General features: G+C 37.2%; 1 protein-coding gene across 1 annotated transcript; it reads left to right on the plus strand.

Annotated features, from left to right (window-relative positions):
- The first annotated feature begins 1,395 nt into the window (after window positions 1-1,395).
- On the plus strand, window positions 1,396-22,066 carry glrbb (glycine receptor, beta b). Its single transcript, XM_056261831.1, has 10 exons — window positions 1,396-1,670; window positions 4,838-4,980; window positions 5,308-5,414; window positions 7,717-7,784; window positions 10,190-10,416; window positions 13,835-13,917; window positions 14,454-14,594; window positions 14,744-14,896; window positions 17,635-17,921; window positions 21,262-22,066. Exons 1-10 carry the CDS (start codon window positions 1,668-1,670, stop codon window positions 21,556-21,558), a joined length of 1,509 nt encoding a protein of 502 aa, XP_056117806.1. The 5' UTR covers window positions 1,396-1,667; the 3' UTR covers window positions 21,559-22,066.
- The last annotated feature ends 3,484 nt before the right edge of the window (window positions 22,067-25,550 follow it).

Below are 25,550 nucleotides of genomic sequence, written 5' to 3' on the forward strand. Positions count from 1 at the left end.
CTAATCCCGAGTCCCAGTTATTCTCCATCCGGGTCTTCCTGATATTCCTTCAGACCTCTGGAATGCTTGTCAATCACCTCTTGAGAGCTACACAACATCATACGGCAAAAAGAAGTCTTTGAGAAAGCCAAGTGGTACCTTCACCTTATGACTGCTTTTATTTTCATTTTAAACATGGAATGTGTCAGCACAGGGCTGTGTGGAGACTGATAGCGAAGTGGAGTCTGCATGCCAGATATAATACCACATTCGATTTGCTAGAATGTACTGACATATTTTTGGACCGGTGCAGCATTGTCCGTCAGCTAGGTGGCTCTTGGCCAAACATTGAACGTTTTCTGAAAACAAGCCTCCCTTTGTTCTTGGTAATTTATTATTGGGGTTTTAATTTAACTGGTATTAATCAGTAATTTAGTTTATGTGCACGCATTATTAATACGTTCTACTCCACTACAATAAAAAACAGAGATTAAGGAGTCCATTGTCCTGTCAAAGCTGATGAAGGAGGTATCGTATTGCGTATAATTCACATGAACAATGCCTGAGGTCTTTGGACCTCTGCTAAACGCCAGAGTGCCTTGTGGAAATTTGTGAATGTCTATGTTTTCATTCTCACTTAATCCAAACACCATTCACCCAAGACCCTTGGAGAGCATCTGGATGGGAGAGAAATGTGTCTGAGCCTTGCTTTTGGTTCACATCTTAATGTTTGTGTTGTCTTTTGAGGAAGTAATATTGTTTGACTTGAGAGAATGAGAGTGTATTTGGCCTCAGTTTGGAACTGTACCTGCCATGACGGCAACATTCCAACCAGGGCAACCTCTGTGTCTCGATGAGCTTAAAAATACAGACATCCACACTTTGTGTCTGTTGGCTGGCACACTTGTGTTTTACTTTGCTTGTTACTTTAGTACTCTGGTTTAAGCCTAAAAAGGCACCATTCATTCATCTAGGAACATGTATATCATACAGTATTAACCTTTAAATTATTATGCACAAAAACACACAAAAGTTCTTATTTATTTTTTTCTTTATTTGTTGCATTATTTTTTCTGGCATGCATTTATTCTTTATTGCATTTGGCATTGCATTCATCTTTGCATTTTTCTTTCTTGCATTCATTCTTTTTTTTACATTATTCCTTTTTACAAACATCCTTGTGTTCAATTAATTTTTGCATGCATTCTTTCTGTTCTTTTCTTTTTTTCCATTTCAGAGGCACAATTTCAAGCACTCTACAGACAGACCCAATAAAGAATACTGCATGTGATAATCATTTTCGGGGTTATAGGCTACTTGTGCTGAAATGGCAGAGCAAGTGTGATGGCCTTGCATTTCAGTGATGTTGTGTGATTAATTCTGTCCTTGTACAGCGTGCTACTGCGCATGTTGCATGACATGTGCACACACAAGTCTCCATCTTGGCAACCCTTTACCAATGCAATAGGACAGCGGAAATATATATTCTGCTCAGGTTATTAAACTTGAAAAAGATAAGAAAAAGCAGACGTGAAACGCTGTCGTAATGAACGAAGATTCGCGCTGATTGAGGGAAAGACTATCAGAATGCGATTAAGACGGCGACTTGTTTTGAAGGCTCTTTGATCGATTGCACTGTCAGCTCTACCGAATCGAATCTGTGGAACAACAACCGTTACTATTTTGAAATGGTGAGTGAAACCACACGTACTATTTTAAAGAAAGCGCGATCGGGCGTTTTAAATGTGTATTATGAATGGGGAGGAGGTGCGACGCGCGCATTTGCTGTCATTCTGTGTTGTACTATTTCCCCCATCATCATCATCATCATCATCATCATCATCCCAACCCCCTCGTCGTCATGGAGGATGCTGTTGCTATGTTTTCCCTCTTCCCCATATGCTGCCGTAATCTGCTTTATTTTCTATCACGCCTGAATGCAACTTCTTCAACTGCTCAAAGCATCCACAGGTCGTTGTTGTACCTTTACGCATTTGCATGAACATAAAATATAAGCACAATGTGAGAATGTGGTGAGATTTCCTATAAAGGTATTCTCTGTCAGGCTAAAATTATGTAATATGGGGCCAATTCTAATTTTATTGTACTACTGAAAAATGATAACCATAACATATCATGAATGTGTGTGTTTTTTTAAATGGACAATTTTATATATATATTTGTAATTGTATTTATTTAATAGGCATATAATCGTGTTTTTATTTTTTATTACTAAATATTCAATTTGTATTTACTATTATATTATAAATATTGTTATAAAATACATTTATATTTTATTCTGTTTCATTAATAAATTTACCGTACCACAAACATTCGTATTTTTATAAATATTTATCTTTGCACTGCTATATGGAACCTTCATAAATATGAGCAGTTGGTTTATACTTGTGCTGATTTTATGTTGTAGCATATAAGTACAGCAGGCCTAAATTAATATACTGAACATAATTGAATGTATTTTCCACCTCATCTACCTCTAATACATCATTTATAGACCTTAAAAACATATTTGTTATAGGTCAGAGTTCATGATATGAAAAATGAGCATCATATGTGAACAAGTGGAAGAGACTGAGTTTTTTAAAGGGGTCCTATTTTTCACTTTTTTAACTTTAGTTAGTCTGTAATGTTGTTGTTTGAGTATAAAAAAAGAGGTTACAAAGCTCAAAGTCCACTCCAAAGGGAGATATTTCATTTAACAGAATCCTCTCTTCAAGAACTACAATGAACGGCTCGTTTAAACTACAACACACTTTTTCCGGATCTTATGAAGTCACAATGTTCCTCATTTAAATAATCGGAATATACAGAAAAGTTGGTGAGGCCTGGTTGAGATGCGCTAGAGAAGATGAGGAGTGTTGTTGCTGTTTTTTCCACCTCTGAAAAAGTTTGTCCTAAGGCTGACGATTATTTAAGGGTTACAATGCAGGCTATATGCATAAACTAAAAAGCTTCCCCTGAAAGACGTAGCTGTTCCCATTTTGTCAGGGTTTTTCCCGACAGTTTTTTTCCGACAGTGTTTTCTATTAACAGTTCCAATTATAAGTTCTATGTAGTTGCTAAGCTATGATGTAAACGAAGGGCAAAGCTTTGCCTCCACTCGCCTGCTAACTAACATTACAGTATTGATGTAGTGTTTACTGTAGCTTTTGTAAGCTCTTGCTTTTGTAAGACTGTTCACCGCCCCTTAGGAAAATCATCCATGATTTTGTGATCGATTACTGTTTGTATTACCATAGTTTTCCGACAAATATGATTAAATGGTGGATAACATCATACTAAATACCAAAAAACATACCACTCTGAAATGTCTTGTGAAATCTGTGCTTGCAAATCCGTGCTTGAAAAGTTCAGTAAATTTCCCGAACACGTGCTAAGCGTTGCCATTCACAACACACTGGGCCAGCTAACCAATCACAGCACGATTCGTATTTTAGAAGGAGGGGCTTGACCGAAAACCAGACTAGAGATAGAGAGGAGCTGTAATAATAAAAAATATGTGCAAAATAATGCGGGTTTTTTTAACAATCAATGAAAACATATTCTAGTACACCCCCAAAACAAAATCAAGACTTCGTAAAAGGGCATAACAAGACCCCTTTAAGCTGTGAATGAAGCAGTCAGACTTACTAAGGGCACACATCCAAAGGAGGGGTGTTTCAAATGAAGGGTCAAGTTTACTTAGATTTGGTCTATTGTGGAAATAAAGCAAAACCATCTCTCCTTCCCTTAAATTGTCTTCCATAGTTAAACATTATAATCCACTACTTGAATTTCTATTCTTCATATGTAAACTTGCAGTGTTTGCCTGTGTCTTTCCAAGGAGGAACATTAAACTCAAATTGCCATGACCGCTGAATCAGTGAAAAGAAAGGGAATGAGAGCGAGAAAGAGATTGAGAGATCTGAAGAGATGTGAAAGAGAAACACAAGCATCTGGTGATAATAATAGTGATGGAATGAGTGAGAGATTGGAGGAGTGTGCGTGAACACTGGCCTGTTTCATTTAAGATGATGATCAATGCACTGGCGTAGAATCAGGCCTCCAGAGGTGGAGGGTGGAAGAGTCTAGACAGGGGAGTTTTCTGGCAGTGTTCCTCAGAGGGGAATTCCTCATGCTGATTTTTCCAGTTGCTTCCTCTCCTCTACATTTTAGACACTCATCGATGGCTGTGTTTTACAGGAGGACTGTACATGTGTACATTGTCGAATAGATCAGTGTTTGGCATATTTCAAACTACTAGGCATGCATGTGTCTTCGCATTTTAAATTCAGTTATTTTAAATGCATTTTAAATTCAGTAACCTTGGTCATTTTCTTTTGATGTACATGCAAGGATACCAAGTATGGTTATGTATTTGTAAAGCAAATTTTACATGGGGCAAAATTATTAGTTTTGATAATAAATTCATTAATTGTCCTATATAATTTGTGGAAACAATGTGCTTTACTGTAGAAACACATTGTCAGACCACCCACTGTGACAGACACCCATAACCATTTTTAAAGCGGTCACAGATACAACAGAACCACATTTCCTGAGCCAACAGACCATCAGTCTCTAAGACAGCCTGTGTGTCCTCTGAGAGAGGACGTTGTTATCCATTGAATGCCTCGGAATATTAATGCTCTGACTATAAAATGTCTTTGAACAAAGACAATACTATCAGAAAAAAAATTTCTAACTGTAAAATAGTGAAATAATATGCAAAAATGCATTGTTCTTGACAATGCCTACTGACAATGATATGCAGTTTAATCTATGTAATATACCGTATGTACTTGTGATTTGGTTACTGCATTATTTGCTCTTAATGTACGTGTTGTTTTTCTTCCAGGCTAAGTTGAGTTGCTGTAACATGAAGGCTCTAAAGGTGATTTTCTTGTTGCTTATCATCTGTGTCTGGATGGAAGGAGGATTCACCAAAGAAAAATCTGCTAAGAAAGGAAAGAAGAAAGGAAAACAGGTTTATTGTCCTTCGTAAGTGTATTTGGATTCAACATTTTGTGGCAACATGTTGACTTTATGACTATTTAACAGGGAACTATAGAAACAGTTAATTTGCTCTAATGTTGTGTGTGTACTTCACACTGTGGCAAATTAAGTAATTCACTACTCACAAACCATCAGAGTCACAATGGTTTTATGTAACTAATGCATGGTGACTTTTCTTATGCTGTCCTTCACAAAAATGAAACGACTTTTTAATAAACAGATGACTGCATTTTTAAACATGAGCATGACACATTATAGTTTTGTTGTTGTTAAAGACTGCACCCTAACACTCCTTGTTTCTGGTCCCTTCAGGCAGCTGTCATCAGAGGATTTGGCACGGGTTCCAGCGAACTCCACCAGCAACATCCTTAATAGACTTCTGGTCACCTATGACCCAAGAATACGACCCAACTTCAAAGGTCAGTAGGCTACCCTTGCAGTGCCATGATATATATATATATATATATTACACGGCTCTGTGGAATACTTGATTCTGATTGATTAATCGCGTCATCCAGCGGTATGTTATTCCTCGATAACAACCGGTAAAAACTGATAACAGGCTCATTCGAGCAACTGAGGTCAGCGCTATAAGCTTGCTAGGAACGGTTTTTCTTTGTGAAAGTTTTATCCCCCCTGTCGGGGTTTATTCTGCGATAACAACCGGCTGGATGTACATTATCCCTTACATATACACTCACCTGCCACTTTAGGTACACCTGTTCAACTGCTTGTTAACACAAATAGATAATCAGCCAATTACATGGCAGCAACTCAATGCATTTAGGCATGTAGACATGGTCAAGACGATCTGCTGAAGTTCAAACTGAGCATCAGAATGGGGAAGAAAGGTGATTTAAGTGACTTTGAATGTGGCATAGCTGTTAGTGCCAGACAGGCTGGTCTCCTTTGATTTTCACGTGCAAACATCTCTAGGGTTTACAGAGAATGGCCAGAAAAATATCCAGTGAGCGGCAGTTCTGTGGGGGCGAAAATGCCTTGCTGATGCAAGAGGTCAGAGGAGAATGGCCAGACTGGTTCGATCTGATAGAAAGACAACAGTGACTCAAATAGCCACTCGTTACAACCAAGTTTTGCAGAAGAGCATCTCTGAACACACAACATGTTTAACTTGAAGCAGATGTGCTACAGCAGAAGAAGACACACCACTGCCACTCCTGTCAGCTAAGAACAGGAAACTGAGAATACAATTCACACAATACAACCCTGCAGGCTCACCAATATTGCACAATAGAAGATTGGAACAATGTTGCCTGGTCTGATGAGTCTCGATTTCTGCTGCGATATTCAGATAGTAGGGTCAGAATTTGGCGTAAACAACACGAAAGCATGGATCCATCCTGCCTTGCATCAACGGTTCAGGCTGCTGCTGGTGGTGTAATGGTGTGTGCGATATTGTCCTGGCACACTTTGGGCCCCTTAGTACCAATTGAGCATTGTTAAAACGCCACAGCTGAGTATTGCTGCTGACCATGTCCATCCCTTTATGACCACAGGGTATCCATCCTCTGATGGCTACTTCCAACAGGACAACATACCATGTCACAAAGCTCAAATAATTTCAAAATGGTTTCTTGAACATGACAATGAGTTCACTATGCTCAAATGGCCACCACAGTCAACATATCTCAATCCAATAGAGTACCCTTGGGATGTAATGCGATCTCCTGCGTAATACAGCGCAGTGATTGGATTAAATGAATCTATTCTCTTGAATAGTACAGAGAAACTGATGACGTAAAAGCGTACTCTCCAGCCACAGCAGCTAATCACCATTTTGAATTAATGCAAATACCTCACTTTTCGTGGCATTATAGTTCAACTTAGCTTTTTAAACCGGAAGAATGAAATAGCTTAGAAAAACAACAAAAAAACAACACCTTTTCCTTAATAATAAACATAATGTTGTTTTCATTGATATGCATCCTGTTAACATCTCAAAAAATGTGTTTTAGGGTTTCATGACCCTTTAACAAGATACTGTCTCATCTATAAGGCTTTGTCAAGACAACAAATTTGATATCAAATTTTTCATTTGATAGTGTAAATATATTCTTCTGTTGGTATTGTTTACTTATATTTGTCCTTTTCTTGTTCACTTGTTAGTTTTGCACTTTTTGCATGCCCTTCTGTAAATAAATAGCCTACATTTATGTACCATTATTAAATAACAAATCATGTTTTATTGTTGTATATACATTGTGGCAGATATTTAATTCTAGGTTATGCTACTGTTGGCAGCCATTCCAGATATAATGAAGCAAGTTGTAAAGAGTGAGAAGCTCTGTAGCCTCCTGCTCTCTGGCATTCAACGTAAACGTGGGCCTTGATGTGGTCTGAGTGTTAAGAGCTCACTGTATGATTCAGTGTTATTAGTCTCTATGGCCAGCCAGCTGCTCTTCATATCTGAGCAAGATGAAAGCTCCTGGCAGTCATTAAAGTCAACATAATCATCTTGGGAATAGGAATAGCAGTGGCGTAGTTGGAGCATTTTCCTATAATGCCATGCTTTCCATTTAGTACATATAAAGTGCAAACATATGTTTCATGGTATAAACCAAATAGTTAATGTTACCCATAGTAGTCCGTGAGAAAGTGCACTGCTAAAAATGTTAGAATGACTTTTGGGGCGTCTTGTTTGATAGATATGTTTGATGTGCTGAGATATCTACTTTGTTTGTTTTTTTGTTTTGTTTTTAGGTATTCCAGTTGAGGATCGTGTGAACATTTTCATCAACAGCTTTGGGTCCATCCAAGAGACCACTATGGTATCACTTTCATACACATCCACACGTCCAATACTCAATATAGTGTCACGTGATCCTTCAACAATCAGTCTAAAATGCTGCTTTGCTGCTCAAGAAACATTTATTTTAATATTATCAATGTTGAAAACAGTTATGTTGCTTAATATTTGTAACTGTGACACAATAAACAATTTAGCAGGATTCTTTGATAAATAGAAAGTTCAAAATAACAGCATTTCCAAAATAGAAATGAAAGTCTATACTATCACTTTTGATCAATTTAATTTATCCTTGCTAAATAAAGGTATTAATTTCTTTCTTTTTTAAAATCTTGAATGGTAGTGTATATATTTATTTACATATTTTCCTCAACATTTGCCGTTTTAAAACAGAAATATTTGCACTGTAATGTAATGACAAAATCACAGTCAGGGCAAGTTCTTTCCTATCAGTCAATCTCTTTGTAAAGTTACCTTACAACAGAAATGTGCCTGGAATATTGATATGTTCATCAAAAGAAGTTAAAAAGTGGCATTTGTCATATAACTTATTCTCAATTTTTGATTAGAAAATGGATGTGTCCGAAATCGCATTCCCTTTTGAATAGGTACTTATCTTGAAAAAGAAGTGACTTCACAACTGCTAAAAAAGTATGTTCTATAGTATGAATGTAATCTGGACATACTACATTCGCCATGTTGCCCTTATCACATGATCTACCAGCGTCAGTTGCGTTGTGTCCTTGAAATGGACCTTGGTCGCTTCACTGCCATTCATAAATGCTCTCCCGTGGCCTCGTTGCATAGTAAAGTGTCCATCGGATGCACACTTCAGAATCTCGCCGGAAATAGTAGGTCATACGGTTAGTTTATGCCTATACTCTTTTATGAGCACTGTAAATTCAGACATACTTCTTTTGTCACGATACTATTTTTCGCCTACTATATGCGATTTCGGATGCAGCCAACCTTTTGAAGTGTTCTAAAACAAAACTTTTGACCGTATTGAGCCATTTAATTTCCTCAGTTTTATTCTGCTGTTTTCCTTTTCTGATTTTTTAAATGTCATTGATGTTGAAATCAATAATTAGATCAAAAGAACATAGATAAGTCTCCTAACCCTAACCCTAACAAAAAAATATATTAAAAAAGTGTAGTTTCCAAAATGTCAGATTGTCAGGGGAAACTCCTACAAGACAGATGATTGGATTCATGACTGTGTGCTTTATTTTGGGCTTACCATGTTTACTTAACACTCCACCAGGGGAAAAAAATCAGCTCCAGACCCCACAATCTTCCGCCTGGCTTCTTATGAGCAGTGACACCCATAAACAACCCATCATGCCAGAGTGTCTCAGATCACCTCTACTGAAAATATTTCCCCTGGAAAGACATCAGAGGGCTGTGTTTTCTGCCCAGCACTGCATGGTGTCACAGGTTGAACATAGTTTGCAGTCAGTTCTACAGGAGCGCTGCGTGACACCAGGCATTGAAAATGAAGTCCCACTTTGTTGTTGCATCATTCTGCTGTGGTTAACCTTAATATGCACAGGTGGCATAAGACAGGAATACAAAAAGGCTATTCATAACCTCTCCAGAGACCCGACTAGTAAGAAGCAGGCCACTTTGCCTACCACAGCTTATGTAGCACTTCATTAACATTTGGACAAGTCCAACAAAACAACACTTGTAAATATGACACAATGCCATCCATGGTGTGTGTAATACATCCTGAAGGTTCCTGGTCAGAGCACGGAACGAAAAACAGGACATACCAAGATGTGAATCATACATGCAAAAACACTTAGGGACCGAATTCACTTGACTCAGTAGTTTCATTTGGCATGTCATCTGTCTTCACAGTATCAGCGCTAGCAAAACAAGCTCCACTAAAAAATGCCACTTCAAAGCTTTTTGCTCACGCAAGCCGGCAGGGAAGCTGGGGCCAATCTGACTTAACGAACCCTGTGTTTTCCCCAGTGTAGGTGCTCACATACAGCATGAGCCCTTATTGCAGCACCCGTTGCATGCCTCTGATGTTTGCGATAGTTGGAAATGTAAATAGGAGCAGCTCTGAGCGCCGCAGCTGCGCGACTTCAATACCAGCCATTATTGGAGCCTAGATACTTCAGAGACAAGCGTTTTTTAAAACATCACTCAGAGGTCGTGAGAAATGCTGGTTGCCATGGCGTTTCTTAAGACACCTGGGCTTCTCTGTCACTCTAAGAACTGATGTGCTGTTTTTGTGTCCAAGTCAAGGCTTCTCACAGTTCCTGTCACGTAACACAAAGACAGGTGTCAGCCCTCCTAACTAGCACCCACCAACCCACCCAGAATCAAGTTTTCGGTGTCACAAAATACTAGTTGATTTTTCAGGTTTAATTCAGTTCAACAGATTTATGAAAACCTTCGGCCTGTATTTTATAGGACTATCGTGTCAACATCTTCTTGAGACAGCGCTGGAATGACCCAAGACTCCGGCTTCCTCAGGACTACAAGTCGGACTCGCTCACCGTTGACCCGACGATGTTCAAATGCCTTTGGAAACCCGATCTTTTCTTTGCCAACGAAAAGAGTGCTAACTTTCACGACGTTACTCAGGAGAACATCCTGCTCTTTATCTTCAGAAACGGAGACGTACTCATCAGCATGAGGTGAAGTTTAATGCTCTCTTCCTGCTAAGCACCCAACCTCTGTCTTTGTGGATGGTGACAAATGAGGTCTAAATGCCGGTAACACCTACTCACATTATTTACCACAGCAATCTAAACAAAGCAAACACAAGAGTTTATCAGATGTCAAGGCCTTTTAAAGTGGAACAAATTACCATGCAGTTTAATTGAATGTGTCAGCCAGGTTCATAACTTAATGGAAGCCTTTTTCCGAGAAATAATATATAAAATTATGAGATAAAGTTTAAAATAAGAAAAGTTTGAGGCTGGTAAGATTTTGTAATGTTTTTGAAAGAAGTCTCTTATGCTCATCAAGGCTTTATTTGATAAAAAAAAAAAAAATACAGTAAAAATAGTAATATTCGTGAAATATTTTCACACCTTCTATTTGAATATATTTTAATACATTTTGTAATTTATTCCTATGATTACTCAGTGTCACATGATCCTTCAGAAATCAGTCTAATATGCTGATTTGGTGCTCAATAAACATTTCTTTTTTATTATCACAGTTGAAAACAGTTATGTTAATATTGAAAACAATATTTATGTGGAAACTGCGATACCTTTTCTTTTTATGATTCTTCGATTAATATAACATTCAACAATTTTAAGTATTGATACAATGGAAACAAGTAAAATAAGTGTCTTAAAAAGTATATAAAATCAAAGTAACATACAATACACCCCAGTGAAAAAGAAATCTTCCAAAATGTATTTAAAATACATTTATTTCATACTAAGTATACTACAAATCCATTCACTGACATATTGCTTGAGACTTACTCGTATAAATATTATGATTTAACTTTATTTGGAGTATTTCTCTATTGCACAATGCACATTTCTTAAAATTAAGCCTAAAATGTGTTTTAATATCACTATTAATAAGGATAGTATGATCACTATACAGTATAATATCTTTAAATGCAAGATATTTAAAGTGTACCTAAAGTATACTTACAGTAGTTTCACTTTAGCGCAATCAAATATACTTAAATATATCTTTAGTTGGACCTCAGCATACTTCCAGATGACTAAAGTACATTAAGTACAAAATTAGTTGTTCCAATTTAGACTTTAAGTATATAATTTTAGTATACCAAAAGTAAAATTGCAGGGTATTTATATTAAGTATTTGTAGTTTACTTAGCATAAAATAAATATATTTCAAATGCATTTTGGTATATTTATTTTTCACTAGGGCATGTTTGAATCCCTCCTCTGAGCTCTTCTTAATGCTTTTAAAAAACCTCAAGGGACTTAAAGTGATCTGAGAATTGGAGATTCGATCTGTTGACCCTAGAGTTTCACCTCACCACTGACACCTAAATTACAGCTCCTGCTATTTGATCCCATGTGAAAGTTCAGTCCTTTAGTAGTGGTGGACACCTCTTGTCATTATCTGTCCAGGGCTTTATCTACAGTTCCTGCTGAGTGAATGAAGCTCTCAGTGTCTTCTAGCAGTCAGTGACTACACCTGCTGTAGATCTGTCCACAGAGTGCTGTGTTTTGCAAACCCTGTGCTGTGGAAATATTATTTTTTAAACATAGTAAGGTTTATCAGCACGGATAGAAACAAACAGTTATTTATAAAGGTAAACGAAGCTGTAATGCTTTAAACAAATGTGAGTTGTTTCTGTGGCCACCTTGCCAGCCATGCATTGGACATGGTCCAGTTTAGGGTAAAGATAAAATCTAAACACTGGCACAGAGCCATTTCAGTCTGGATGGGAAGTTTTTTTAAGAGCATCACGTTTTGTTCTATTATGTCTGAGGCAATGTATTTCCATAGTGTTTTTCCATGCCACCCGTATCACATCATGAGCTGGGTGGTCTTCTGTGAGCCCTTTCTCACTTTTGGCATTGGCCCAGGATGCCTTGCTCTTTCTCTGGGTATGTGTGTGGCAAGGGATTACTGTCTTAATGAGTCTTTCAAAAAGAAACAAGAGTGTTTATTTCATATTATACCTCCCTGAAACAAATTCTGCCTTTACTCGTCCATCGACCTTCAACTTCCTCCCTACATATACATTACTTTTTTATGTCTTTTCTCTTTTTTTCAATGAAACTGACACACCTTATAGCCCTCCTTATCACTTTTCTCCCATAACCTCCATTCCAAACGTCCAGTACACTGGAGAAAAATTATTTGATATTTTTATTTTGGAACATTCTGACTGGTCATTAGTGCAAATATTTATTTATTTATTTATTTTAGGTCATCTTGAAAATAATTTCAGAAATGTCAATGTCAGAATGACACTATATACATATGAAAAGGAAACATGTAACACAGATGAAACTATATATATATATACATAAACACCAAATTGTATGAAACAAGTACATATAAAATAATTATCAAACATATGCCATTTCATATACTCTACTATTTATATTTCTTTATGTTAGAATAATGTCATATTTTATATGCTTTAGTCAAATTGTTCAGTATTGGACATTGGATACAGTATAAGTCCCCTCCCCTGAAACTACTTTTTGCTACTTCATACACAGACATTTCATTTTTTCGCAACTAAATATTGTTTGGAGCAGGATAATATAATGGATGCAGTGTTTATTTTCAAGGGGAATCTTTATTTTGTATCTTTGTTTGTCCACCTTTTTTTTCCCGTCTGACCCCATCTTACATCTTCACCCTCGTCTCTCTCTATCTCTCTTCCTCTCAGATAATTTGTATAACACACCGTAAAGATACATCTTAAACAAAAACAGATCTTACAGGGAAGCAATGATTCTCTCTAACCTCTCCCAGGCCTTTACAAAAATAACTTGGCACAGTGCTTCAGTTGCTTGCTGTGCACTCAAGTGCTGTGTGGCCTTGCTGGTGTAAAAAGTAGCTCTTTGCTGCATCTGAGACTGTGCTTGTCAGATTATGAGAGAAAACCAAAAAGCTTTCATGTGTTAATGGTGTTTTAAATAAACATGCCTTGGTGTGCATGCTGTGCACAAAAAAGGGAACTGCATGAAGAATTTATTCTCCTGTGGAGAAAGACATTTTATGTCTGTGCCATCTATGAAATCGGTTACATTTTGATTGACTTTCAAGTAATGCAATCTGGTGATAGTCTAAAATATTCTTTGCAAGGTTGCTGAATAAATTCATATAAGTGAACGTTTCAGCATGAAACTTTAAATGCTATTAGTGGAATCTGTTATTTTTCTATTTCACTCTTTCATTATTATTTTATATTACTTCTTATTATGGTTTTGAAATTAAACGTTTTAACAATCTCAAATGTGTATGATGTTTAGGTGTCTATATACAGTTGGTCAAAAAAGAAAATATGCCTCATTCCAAATTACTACCCTGATTCAAACTGACCAAGCTGCTGCATGATTCATTGTCTCAAATTTATTGTCTCTCTTTTTTTAGGTTGTCTGTTACCCTCTCTTGTCCACTGGACTTGACTCTCTTCCCCATGGACACCCAGCGATGCAAAATGCAGCTTGAGAGCTGTATGTGAATATGAATAACATAATTTAGTAGTATTTAGAAGAAAATAATACAGTAAAAAAAAAAATATATATATATATCCGAGTTCCCACAGTCATGACAAACGTGGAAATATGAAGCATAAAAGCAAAAGTTTTTAGTAGACCTAAAAAGGTAAAAAAAAATTAGTAATATCTTAAGAAGACATGGAAAATGTAAAATATCCATAGTGTATATTAGATTTAATTTCGTACAAAAAAAAACATGAAAATAATTTACTTAGGTGTGGTTAAACAGTACAACGGTCTAGCTTATATTTAATTAAAAATGTAATTATATATTTCATTAATAATATTTAAAATTTTAAAGTGTGAAAGTGTGTTTAAATATTGTAAAAAAAAAAAAAAATCCTTATCTAGTTATCTCATGGACTCAAAAGTCATAGAACATACATTTAAATTTCTGACGTATGAAGCTAGCATTACAGGTATTATTGTTATTTGTTGTGTTATTTTTCATTTTAATGTGTGTGTGTGTGTGTGTGTGTGTGTGTGTGCAGTCGGCTACACCACAGATGACCTGCAGTTCATGTGGCAGTCTGGTGACCCCGTACAGATGGAAGAGATTGCTCTGCCTCAGTTCGATATTAAACAAGAGGACATTGAATATGGCAACTGCACCAAGTTCTACGCAGGGACAGGTAAAAGTTTTCACTTTTTATGAATGGCACTAAATGTGTGCAGAAGTTCTCTCTCTGGTCTAGTTGAAGTAATAGCCATTAGATGTGACTCCACGATAAATGTACCCTTTTGTCCATTTAAAGCAACCTTTTGAACCGTTGAATGATAGGCTACTACACGTGTGTGGAGGTGATTTTTACTCTGAGAAGGCAGGTGGGCTTCTACATGATGGGTGTGTACGCTCCCACCCTGCTCATCGTCGTCCTCTCCTGGCTCTCCTTTTGGATCAACCCTGACGCCAGCGCTGCCCGTGTGCCTCTGGGTACTTTTTCCAATCATCAGTCCTGCCACAAACATCAGCACCTCATCTCATGTCTCTGTGGAGTCCTGTACCCCCATCCTTTACATTTTTCATTCCACGGTTTCACCAATATTACATCCACCAATGAATCTTTTCAATGCCTCTGATTTCACATCAGTACAGGAGTTTTGGGGTGATAGTTTTTTATCCCCTACAGCACTATAGCTTCTTTTCATCAATTGCTTACCTAAAGGCATCTCCAAGGAAATGTAATGCATGTCCAGGATATTTCCATCCGCCTCAGCTGCAGCCCACAGGCGTTATTTCGCTATTGGACCCGCAGAGTTGAGAGAAGATTATCCAAGATGCGATGAAGATTACGCAAGATGCCGTGAAATGTGACAATTTCTTGTGTTTTCCAATTATAGCCTGATAATGCTGATAAATGCATGTATTGTTTTCACGGGACCGGCTTATTCCTTGTGCTAGTTCTGTTTCATGGGTGGAACTTACAAAATCCGATTCCATTGGTGATTCCAGTAACACCACCATTCTGTCCACATTGTTGTCCTTGTCACAGTATAACGTGATTACATCAAGTGTGTCATCTCAAAAAAACACTGTCCATGGTCTCAAACCCATACCATTTCAGGTCAGTCATTTAATGCAGTTTGTGAGTGTTTGGTTTGTATGTGTGTGTCATTTTGATTATACACAGGCCTAGATGGAATCTACAGATATTTTTTTGCAGATTTTGTGGGGAAACCTGCAGAATGAATTAAAATATTTAACTCTTTCCCCGCCATTGACAGAATTTTCCGGCAATCTGTTTTCACTGTTATACGTTAGGGGGCGCTATCATGTATCTTAGTATACATAATCTCCAGATCCATAAACAAGCGAAGAAGAAGCAGAATGAGCGATAGAAGAAAACATCAAACATTCAATAGCATATAAATCAAAACTGCCTAACGTTGAATGAAATGTCAACCCATGATCACTATAATGATCGACTCGATCTGATCCGTCTGTTTTGATCATCGTTCTGAATCCGATCTGGACAAAGTCTTTAACAAAAATTAGATTTTCTCTACGATTTTTGTGTTTAAAACGTTACTTTTTTTATGAAACTTATCAACATTCAAGTGTTGATAATAAAATAATGCATGAAGCTAGAATATCTGTTTTGTTTAAAAGCAAAAGGCTCTGTTATTTCTTTTGATAATTTTCTTACAACAAAATATTCTTGGGGCCACATTTTTGTGAAAATGCTGGCAACTTAAAAAAAACTGCCGGGGAAAGAGTTAAAGGGATAGTTCGCCCAAAAATAAAAATTCTGTCAGTAATTACTCACCCTCATGTTGTTCCAACCCCGTAAGACTTTCGTTCATCTTCTGAAGACAAATTAAGATGTTTTTGATTAAATCTGAGAGCTGGATCACTCCTCCATAGGCTTCTATTGTAATTGAAACTTGCCGGCCCAGAAAGTGACTACAGTGGCTCAACCATAAGTTTATATTTATAATACTTTTTGTGCACAAAAAAAATAAATAAATAAATAAAATAACGACTTTATTCAACTATTCATATCCGTAGTGTAACAGCGCAGCGCTTCTGTGTTGTATGTCACACGCATCACACATGACCAGCGTCGGCCAATAGTGAGCCAACATTCTGACGTACAACACAGAAGCGCTGCGCTGTTACACTACGTGAACTCACTCTGAGGCCCACAGAGAAGAAAATTAATAGTTGAATAAAGTCGTTATTTATCTATTTTTTTTTTTTTTTGCGCACAAAAAGTATTGTAGTCACTTGGACTATTTTAACGGTGTCTTTAATAACTTTCTGGGGTGGCAAGTTTCAATTACAATAGAAGCCTATGGAGGAGTGAGACAGCTCTCAGATTTCATCAAAAAATGTGTGTTCCGAAGATGAACAAAAGTCTTACAGGGTTGGAACAACATGAGGGTGAGTAATTACTGACAGAATTTTCATTTTTGGGTGAACTAACCCTTTAATAATATTAAAATTTTAATAAAATATGAGAATAAGCTGTAAGATTGAAATATTTATAAACTATTATTAAATACAATTCAAATGTGTAGTAAACAAACACATTAGGGACAGGGATGTGCTTCTGTGTGATTCCATGTGAGCCTGCTCATAAAATAAAATATTTTGAAATAAATAAATGCATCTTTAATAAAATAGATGAAATTCTCTAAGCAGCATTGCATTGGTATAGGTATACCATTCGCAATTTTGGGGTCAGTAGTATTTTCTATTTTCGGCAAATATGCATTAAGTTGATCAAAAGGGACAATAAAGATGTTTAATGTTTCAAATAAATGCTGTACTTTTGAAATTTCTATTCATTAAAGAATATGCACCATGGTTTACAAAATGCATCATGGTTTCCACAAAAAATATTAAGCAACTCAGCTGTTTTCAGAACATAACTGTTTTTACTGTATTTTTGATCAAATAATGCAGCCTTGGTGAGCTTAAGAGACTTCTTTCAAAAACATCAAAACATCCGACACCAGATTTTAAACTGTAATGCATAAACAGAGGAGGAGATGAACATCAGTTGCAAAGAACTTATAATACATGGATGGCATTTTCAAACCAATGCTGTCACAGATGCATTTATATTATGTTGTACAGCCTGCTCTAGTGTGAACAACTTCAGATCAATGTGTAAGCTCATCTCTCCTCAGCTCATTTGATCTAATGACCCCTCTCTTTGTCTGCAGGGATACTGTCAGTGCTCTCGCTCTCTTCTGAGTGCACGTCTCTGGCCTCTGAACTGCCCAAAGTCTCCTATGTAAAAGCGATTGACATCTGGCTGATTGCCTGCCTGCTCTTTGGCTTTGCCTCTCTGGTCGAATATGCTGTGGTTCAGGTGATGCTTAACAGCCCTAAACGGCTGGAGGCGGAGAGAGCAAAGATTGCCAGCAAAGAGAAAGCAGAGGGAAAGACCCCCGCCAAGAACACTATCAATGGCATGGGAAGCACCCCTATACACGTCAGTACGCTACAGGTCAGAAACAACCCACTGACTCTATTTAAACAGAATGATTATGAAAAGCACCACTGGTAGTGATAATACTATGGTAACACTATAGTTTTTGGACACGGCAATATCACTTCTTTGAACATCGACCATAATCTTAAAGTACCATTGTTTTACCATCTAATACCATAATTGTATCCTGGTGGTGTCGCAGTATATTGTGTTACCTTCATTTGAATTTATAGCATTTTTTATACCACATGAAAAAATACTTAACAAAGCATGTATGTAATTATATATTTAATATAATATACTACTGTTCAAAAGTTGAAATTAGTTAATACTTATATTCAGCACTTCTATGTGACAAAAGGCACAGCATAATGTGACTATTTCAGATAAATGCTGTTCTTTTGAACTTTCTGTTCATCAAATTATCCAACATTATGGTTTCCACAAAAATATTAGGCAGCACAACCGTTTTCAACTTTGATAATATTAAGAAATGATTATTGAGCACCAAATCAGCATAATAGAATGATTTCTGAAGGATCATTTAACACTGGAGACTGAAGGAGTAATGATGCTGAAAATTCGGTTTTGCCATCTCAGAAATAAAATACATTTTAAAATATATACAGACAGAAAACAGTTATTTGAAATTGTAATAATATTATTTTTTAATCAAATAAATGCAGTCTTGGTGAAAATAAGACACTTCTTAAAAAAAACAAAAAACATTAAAACATCTTACTGACCCAGAACTTTTGAACAGTAGTGTAAATATTTGAACATTAAAATACAATTAAATATATTAATTATAATAATTTATTGAAAATATAATATTCTGTTAATTAATTATTATTTATTTTATTTACTATATTTTCGATTCGGAAATACAAACGTGACACATCTCTATTCATCCTAAGTGTGTTTTATTCCACGACAGCATACAATAGAGACACGTTAAGCAGCACATGGGGACACACATTATATTTAAATGGGTAATTTTGCCTGTACAAAGAGATCATTGTTTAAATTCTGTTTTTATTGTGTTCAGTTGCATTGCTGTCCCTGTAGTTATATAATCTAAAATCATGCACTGCTAATGTCAGGTCTGCATGCAAAAGTGGTGGGATAATCACAGTGATTCATGTTCTTCAGAAAACAGACAGCTTTATAGCAACAATTGGAAGAGGAGCTTGAAGGCAAGGGTTGCCTGACAGACAGGAGAAATAGGCTGAATAATGTGGTCTGCTGAAGTCTATTACAAGCTTTAAATTGGCCCCAGAGGGAGGCTTAAGGATGCAGTGTGTTTGCAACCACTGTCACACATTTACTCCCAGACTGGAACTTGACAGCAGAAGAACATCTGACCCGAAATTAACCCACATGCTCTTTGCACAACCCCTGAAAGTTACTGACCTCCAAGAAAACCTCATTCATTGCTCTGAATTAGAGCTGTTTGGAAGCGTCCCAAGGCTTGTTTTCTGCCACTGATTCTCCAGCCATGAAATGGCTGTTCAGACATGCTGATAGCTTTTGAGCAGACAATATTTATTAGAAGGATATGAAAGCTCCAATACTGTATTTGACAGACAGTTTCCTAAATCTCTGCACTAGAAAATACATCAAGCTGTTTGAGGATTTAAGTGTTGTGTGCCCTGTGGGAAGTACGGTCCAGCACTGCATGGCTTCTGCCCCTTTCCACACATCCAGAACTAATACAACAGACAAGTTGGCATTAGACCATCAGACATCACTCCAGACATCCCTCTGCTCTGTTAGTCAGAGAGAGAGAGAGAGAGAGAGAGAATCAGACAGTGCAATGTCACATCAGTTCTTAATGCTTGTCTTGTTCTGTTCTATTTTAATGCAAGGTAGGTGTTTCTACTCACCACTTCTTTTCTTCTCCTGTTGTTCCTGTGTGGGAGGACCACGCTACACTGCCTCTGCCCTGTTGGGGCTTTAGGAAGAGCCCAAAATAATTGCCTGTCCTCAAACTCTCCCTCTCCCAGCACCTCAGAGTGTCAAGAGAAAGGAAAATGCTACAAGAAAGAGATAGAGAGTGTATGTGCCTCTACATGAGGGACACAATTCTGCGGGAAACATTTAATCAGATTTGGTTTGAGTTGTCCATGTCCGATGCCTGAATGAGTATCATAATGCATAAACGATCCGCCTGCCAGCTATCATTTGTTCATTTCCTAATTATACAAATTAAAATACCTAAGTGTGAAATTAAAGGGATAGTTCAGTCTAAAATGTCCTGTTATCAATAACACTCATGTCGTTCCGAACCAGTATGACTTTTTCTTTCTTTCTTTCTTTCTTTCTTTCTTTCTTTCTTTCTTTCTTTCTTTCTTTCTTTCTTTCTTTCTTTCTTTCTTTCTTTCTTTCTTTCTTTCTTTCTCTCATATATACCCTAATTCAAACTTTGGAAAACACTAATTGAATTTTAGTTTGATTTGTATATTAAATATTAAAAATGATGTATGTTTAAAGTGCCTCTGTGCAGTGTACAAAATAGCTGTTTGCGAATGTAAAAGGTCTAAAAGAAAGAATCGATTCTGAACTGTGAAAACGAGTCGTCAGCAATTCCAATCTCACTTCCTGTTACATACCTATGTCACAATGTAACAAATTTGCATAATGCCAGCCTTTGGTTTTTTATTGGCTGCCCATGAACAATGTCTACTTTGACCCGCCCTCAAACACTGTAGATGTAGCTGAGGCCTGTAAAAGTTTGTTTAGTGTTGTCGACATATCGAGAAGACGCTGTTTTTAGCTCTGAAAATCCACTTTACATGCACTTCAAAAGGATCAGGACTCGCGCTAGAATTGATATGGAAAAACCGACGCCATCATTACTGTTCGTATCACTGTGTGTATACAAGCACTGAGGAAGCCTCCAGAGCTGAAATTCAGTTATGGTAATGGCTGTTTCATTTCCGACACGCCCTGTAAGTGGTAGACCAATCCCAACAGACTGGGCCGTCTGAACAATCAGAGCAGAGTATGCTTGTGGAAAGGAGGGGTTTAGAGAGAATCTTCGAACAAACTGTGTGGGTGGAAAGTTGTGTTGATGACCAACAGCCTTGTTGGTTACTATCTGCTTTCATTGTATAGAAGAGAGCAGCTTGGACATTCTTCTAGATAACTCCTTTTGTTTTTCATTGAAGAAAGTAAGTCATACAGGTTTGGAACAACATGAGGGTGAGGAAATGAATGGAAATGGGAACAGAATTTCATTTTAGGGTGAACTATCCTTATTCTGTTTTAGGAAAAATCATACCAGATGTTGCTGGGATCTGACATGTCTCTTTATTCATCTTTTTCTCACTCTCTCCCTCTTTATCTCTCTCAGGTGACAGAGACAAGGTGCAAAAAGGTATGCACCTCCAAGTCAGATTTGCGCTCCAATGACTTCAGCATCGTAGGCTCTCTGCCACGGGACTTTGAACTCTCAAACTTTGACTGCTACGGCAAACCCATCGAAGTCGGCGCTGCTTTGGGTAAATCGCAAGCCAAAAACAACAAGAAGCCGCCACCTCCTAAACCTGTCATCCCCTCGGCAGCTAAGCGTGTAGATCTATATGCCCGTGCCATCTTCCCTTTCACCTTCCTATTCTTTAATGTTATTTACTGGTCTGTGTATTTGTGATTGTGTAAAGTTCAACCTGCTTTTGTTCAGCTAACTTTTTTTCTCTCCTTCGTATCGTCTCGGTCCATATAATTTTTTACCTCAGATATCAAATGAAGCAGTTATGCCAATGGTGTGCAGAGCGAAACAATGGGAAGAAACCATATTGCTAAACAAAAGCAACATTTTCTAATAAAAAAGAGCGAAGGAATTGCTTGAAACATGTTTGATTTTCAGACTATATTTAATTTATGCACAAAAAAAGAGAGAAATTATTATCTTGCATGTGAAAATGGAATATATGGATATTAATATATTTAAAACATTTAATATTATTTTTAGCATATAGATCATCAGCTGTTAAGATGATGCTGAGACATTTGTACTGAAAAACACTGCCGTAAGAACTGTCTTTTGATGATGTTCCTATTACAAGCATTCCAGAAATTACAAGCACATGTATAAAAAAAAAAAACATCTCCTGTGCTTGTGAATCATCCATCAATAAATGGCCCTGTGGTTCAGCTGACCTATGACTCTTTTTCCTGCTAAATCCTCTCTCAAGCTCATCGTATCTTGAAAAGTCAACTTATAGAATAAATATATACACTCACCTAAAGGATTATTAGGAACACCTGTTCAATTTCTCATTAATGCAATTATCTAATCAACCAATCACATGGCAGTTGCTTCAATGCATTTAGGGGTGTGGTCCTGGTCAAGACAATCTCCTGAACTCCAAACTGAATGTCAGAATGGGAAAGAAAGGTGATTTAAGCAATTTTTGAGCGTGGAATGGTTGTTGGAGCCAGACGGGCCGGTCTGAGTATTTCACAATCTGCTCAGTTACTGGGATTTTCACACACAACCATTTCTAGGGTTTACAAAGAATGGTGTGAAATGGAAAAACATCCAGTATGCGGCAGTCCTGTGGGCGAAAATGCCTTGTTGATGCTAGAGGTCAGAGGAGAATGGGCCGACTGATTCAAGCTGATAGAAGAGCAACTTTGACTGAAATAACCACTCGTTACAACCGAGGTATGCAGCAAAGCATTTGTGAAGCCACAACACGCACAACCTTGAGGCGGATGGGCTACAACAGCAGAAGACCCCACCGGGTACCACTCATCTCCACTACAAATAGGAAAAAGAGGCTACAATTTGCAAGATCTCACCAAAATTGGACAGTTGAAGACTGGAAAAATGTTGCCTGGTCTGATGAGTCTCAATTTCTGTTGAGACATTCAGATGGTAGAGTCAGAATTTGGCGTAAACAGAATGAGAACACGGATCCATCATGCCTTGTTACCACTGTGCAGGCTGGTGGTGGTGGTGTAATGGTGTGGGGGATGTTTTCTTGGCACACTTTAGGCCTCTTAGTGCCAATTGGGCATCGTTTAAATGCCACGGCCTACCTGAGCATTGTTTCTGACCATGTCCATCCCTTTATGGCCACCATTTACCCATCCTCTGATGGCTACTTCCAGCAGGATAATGCACCATGTCAAAGCTCGAATCATTTCAAATTGGTTTCTTGAACATGACAATGAGTTCACTGTACTAAAATGGCCCCCACAGTCACCAGATCTCAACCCAATAGAGCATCTTTGGGATGTGGTGGAATGGGAGCTTCGTGTCCTTGGATGTGCATCCCACAAATCTCCATCAACTGCAAGATGCTATCCTATCAATATGGGCCAACATTTCTAAAGAATGCTTTCAGCACCTTGTTGAATCAATGCCACGTAGAATTAAGGCAGTTCTGAAGGCGAAAGGGGGTCAAACACAGTATTAGCATGGTGTTCCTAATAATCCTTTAGGTGAGTGTATATATATATATATACATCTATATATATATATATAATGATTTTCAAGAATGTACCTAAATGAAACCCTCAAAAAATCCATCAATTTCCCTGGGTTCTTAAAAGCAAGTAAATATTGTTGAAAGTTAAGGGATTAAAAAAGCTACTGTGCTAACTTTAGGAAACCAGTTTTCAAAACAGGTGGTTCTGAAGTCCACTTAACCAAAAACTTCTTAGCAGTTTAAACATGTTCAATTGAACAAACCCTAATAATGCCAATGGTGTCTCAAAAAAAAATAAAAAAATGCATGAACGTTTTATCATTTAAATCGAAATGATTACAAGATAGTTCAATCAACATTAGTGTCAGATAAAATAGAAGTTGTATTTTTTTTTACAGTGTTGTGGCAATAAATCATAATATCATAGTTAATTTAGCTGAAAACTATCAGTATTTTTCTATATAAATTCCTGTTGATCTCTTTTAATGTGTTATACTGACCTAGCATGTGCTTGAGACCGAAGACACACAATAGGCCAGACAGCTTTCTGGATATCATGGTTTGGCCTGTTCCTGCACCCAACCCAAGAACCAGTATTCATTATGCTGTGAAATATCCTGGCAGATTGACCTACGGGTGTCTTTGCACTAGTGGAATATGAAATCTGTCTGGAATGTAATGAAGCGTGGTAAATGGAGAATGCCCTACCCCTCCCTGCCACATTCACACAACAAATAGGCCATGCCAATAAATCTAAATGAAACCTGGAGTTGTTTATATAAAAAGGGAAGGGCAACTGAAAGGAAAATTGTCTTAACCCCCCCATATTATCTTTGTGGTGGTATACACAGAGTTGCAGAGCATGTGTCGAATGGTTAGTTAGTTGCTATGGCAACAGACACAGAGACGGCAACTGCGTGATTTCACTGATATATTTGACTGTGTCTGGAGCCAGGTTTGCTTTTGAAACCTTTAAAGCAGTCACATTAGATGCTGGAGGAAGTCATCTCAGCCCATTCTTTCCTTATAAAGACCATCATCTGAACATGTTTTTGATTAGCCATTGTGTATTTTAAGTAGCCTACTTTAGTTTAACTTAGGGTTTATCAAAAGCCTCAGACTTCCAAATGTTAAGATGCACTATAGAGCCCCCTAGGGGTACAACTTATGAACTAACTCACAAAAGAGACAATCATGAAGTACTGCTCAGTAAAGCTATATGCAAAATCATGCCACTGTGTGATTGAGAGTGGTGAAAAAACTATTTGCAGACTTATGAAGTTCTCAGTTATCTGGCAAATTACTTGATATGTGGCCTGTTTCTTCCCTCTGCATCCTCCTCCACAGTCATTTGACTAATTACTGTGGTAGCGCCGCTCTTTGTGCAACTAGACAGACTAACATGGAGGTGGAAGCCTTTGAACAGGCTACAATATGGATATCAGTTTCATAAAGCCAGCCCTCGTGAAATGGTTCACTCTGTGTCCAAGTGCATTATTACCTTTTAAAATAATTTGATAAATTCATGACATAGGCTATATCACTTTATTATAGAAAACCTTAGTTTGAATAAATTTTTAGTAAATTTAAATTTACATAATATTTTGTTTTATCTTAAACCCCCAAAATGTCAGGTGGTGCAACTGTCCGAACAAATGAACAGACTAAAGAAAACTATTTAAAATGGTGTCTTAATAATAAAAAATTAAAAACGAAATACTATGGCATCATTTTAGGTTTGAAACCTTTCATATAAACATATTTTATTGCTAAATATCAATAATAATAACAAATCCCAAACCGAGAACAAAAAAATATGATTGTGCAGACACGCGCAGATCTGAACACATGCCAGAGCTAAAATCTTTATGCACAGTAGTCAGTTTTGACTGGGGGCGGGGTCCAAACAGTTAACAAATGCTATTGATTTCTGGCCTTCCCTGAAACTCTTATTTCAATTGGCTATTCTTATTTTGATTCATTTCATTAAAGATATACGTTTTGTTTTGGAGTTTATATGTCTTAATAGCTGTAAGATTCTTTCTGCATTGGAGCAGCAGGTTTCCATTAGGGCAAATATGCCCAGTTTCATAAATGTATGATGCCTGGGAGGCTAACAGCTAATTATAAACGGTCAGCTATTTCAAATGAAAGTTGTGATATTAATGTTGTACACTAGTGGGAGCCACAGGATCTTTTAAGGCTT

Source organism: Rhinichthys klamathensis, unplaced genomic scaffold (genome assembly GCF_029890125.1).
Source record: "Rhinichthys klamathensis goyatoka isolate OS25496 unplaced genomic scaffold, OSU_Roscu_1.1 h1tg000186l_1, whole genome shotgun sequence".
NCBI classification, from domain to species: Eukaryota; Metazoa; Chordata; class Actinopteri; order Cypriniformes; family Leuciscidae; genus Rhinichthys; species Rhinichthys klamathensis.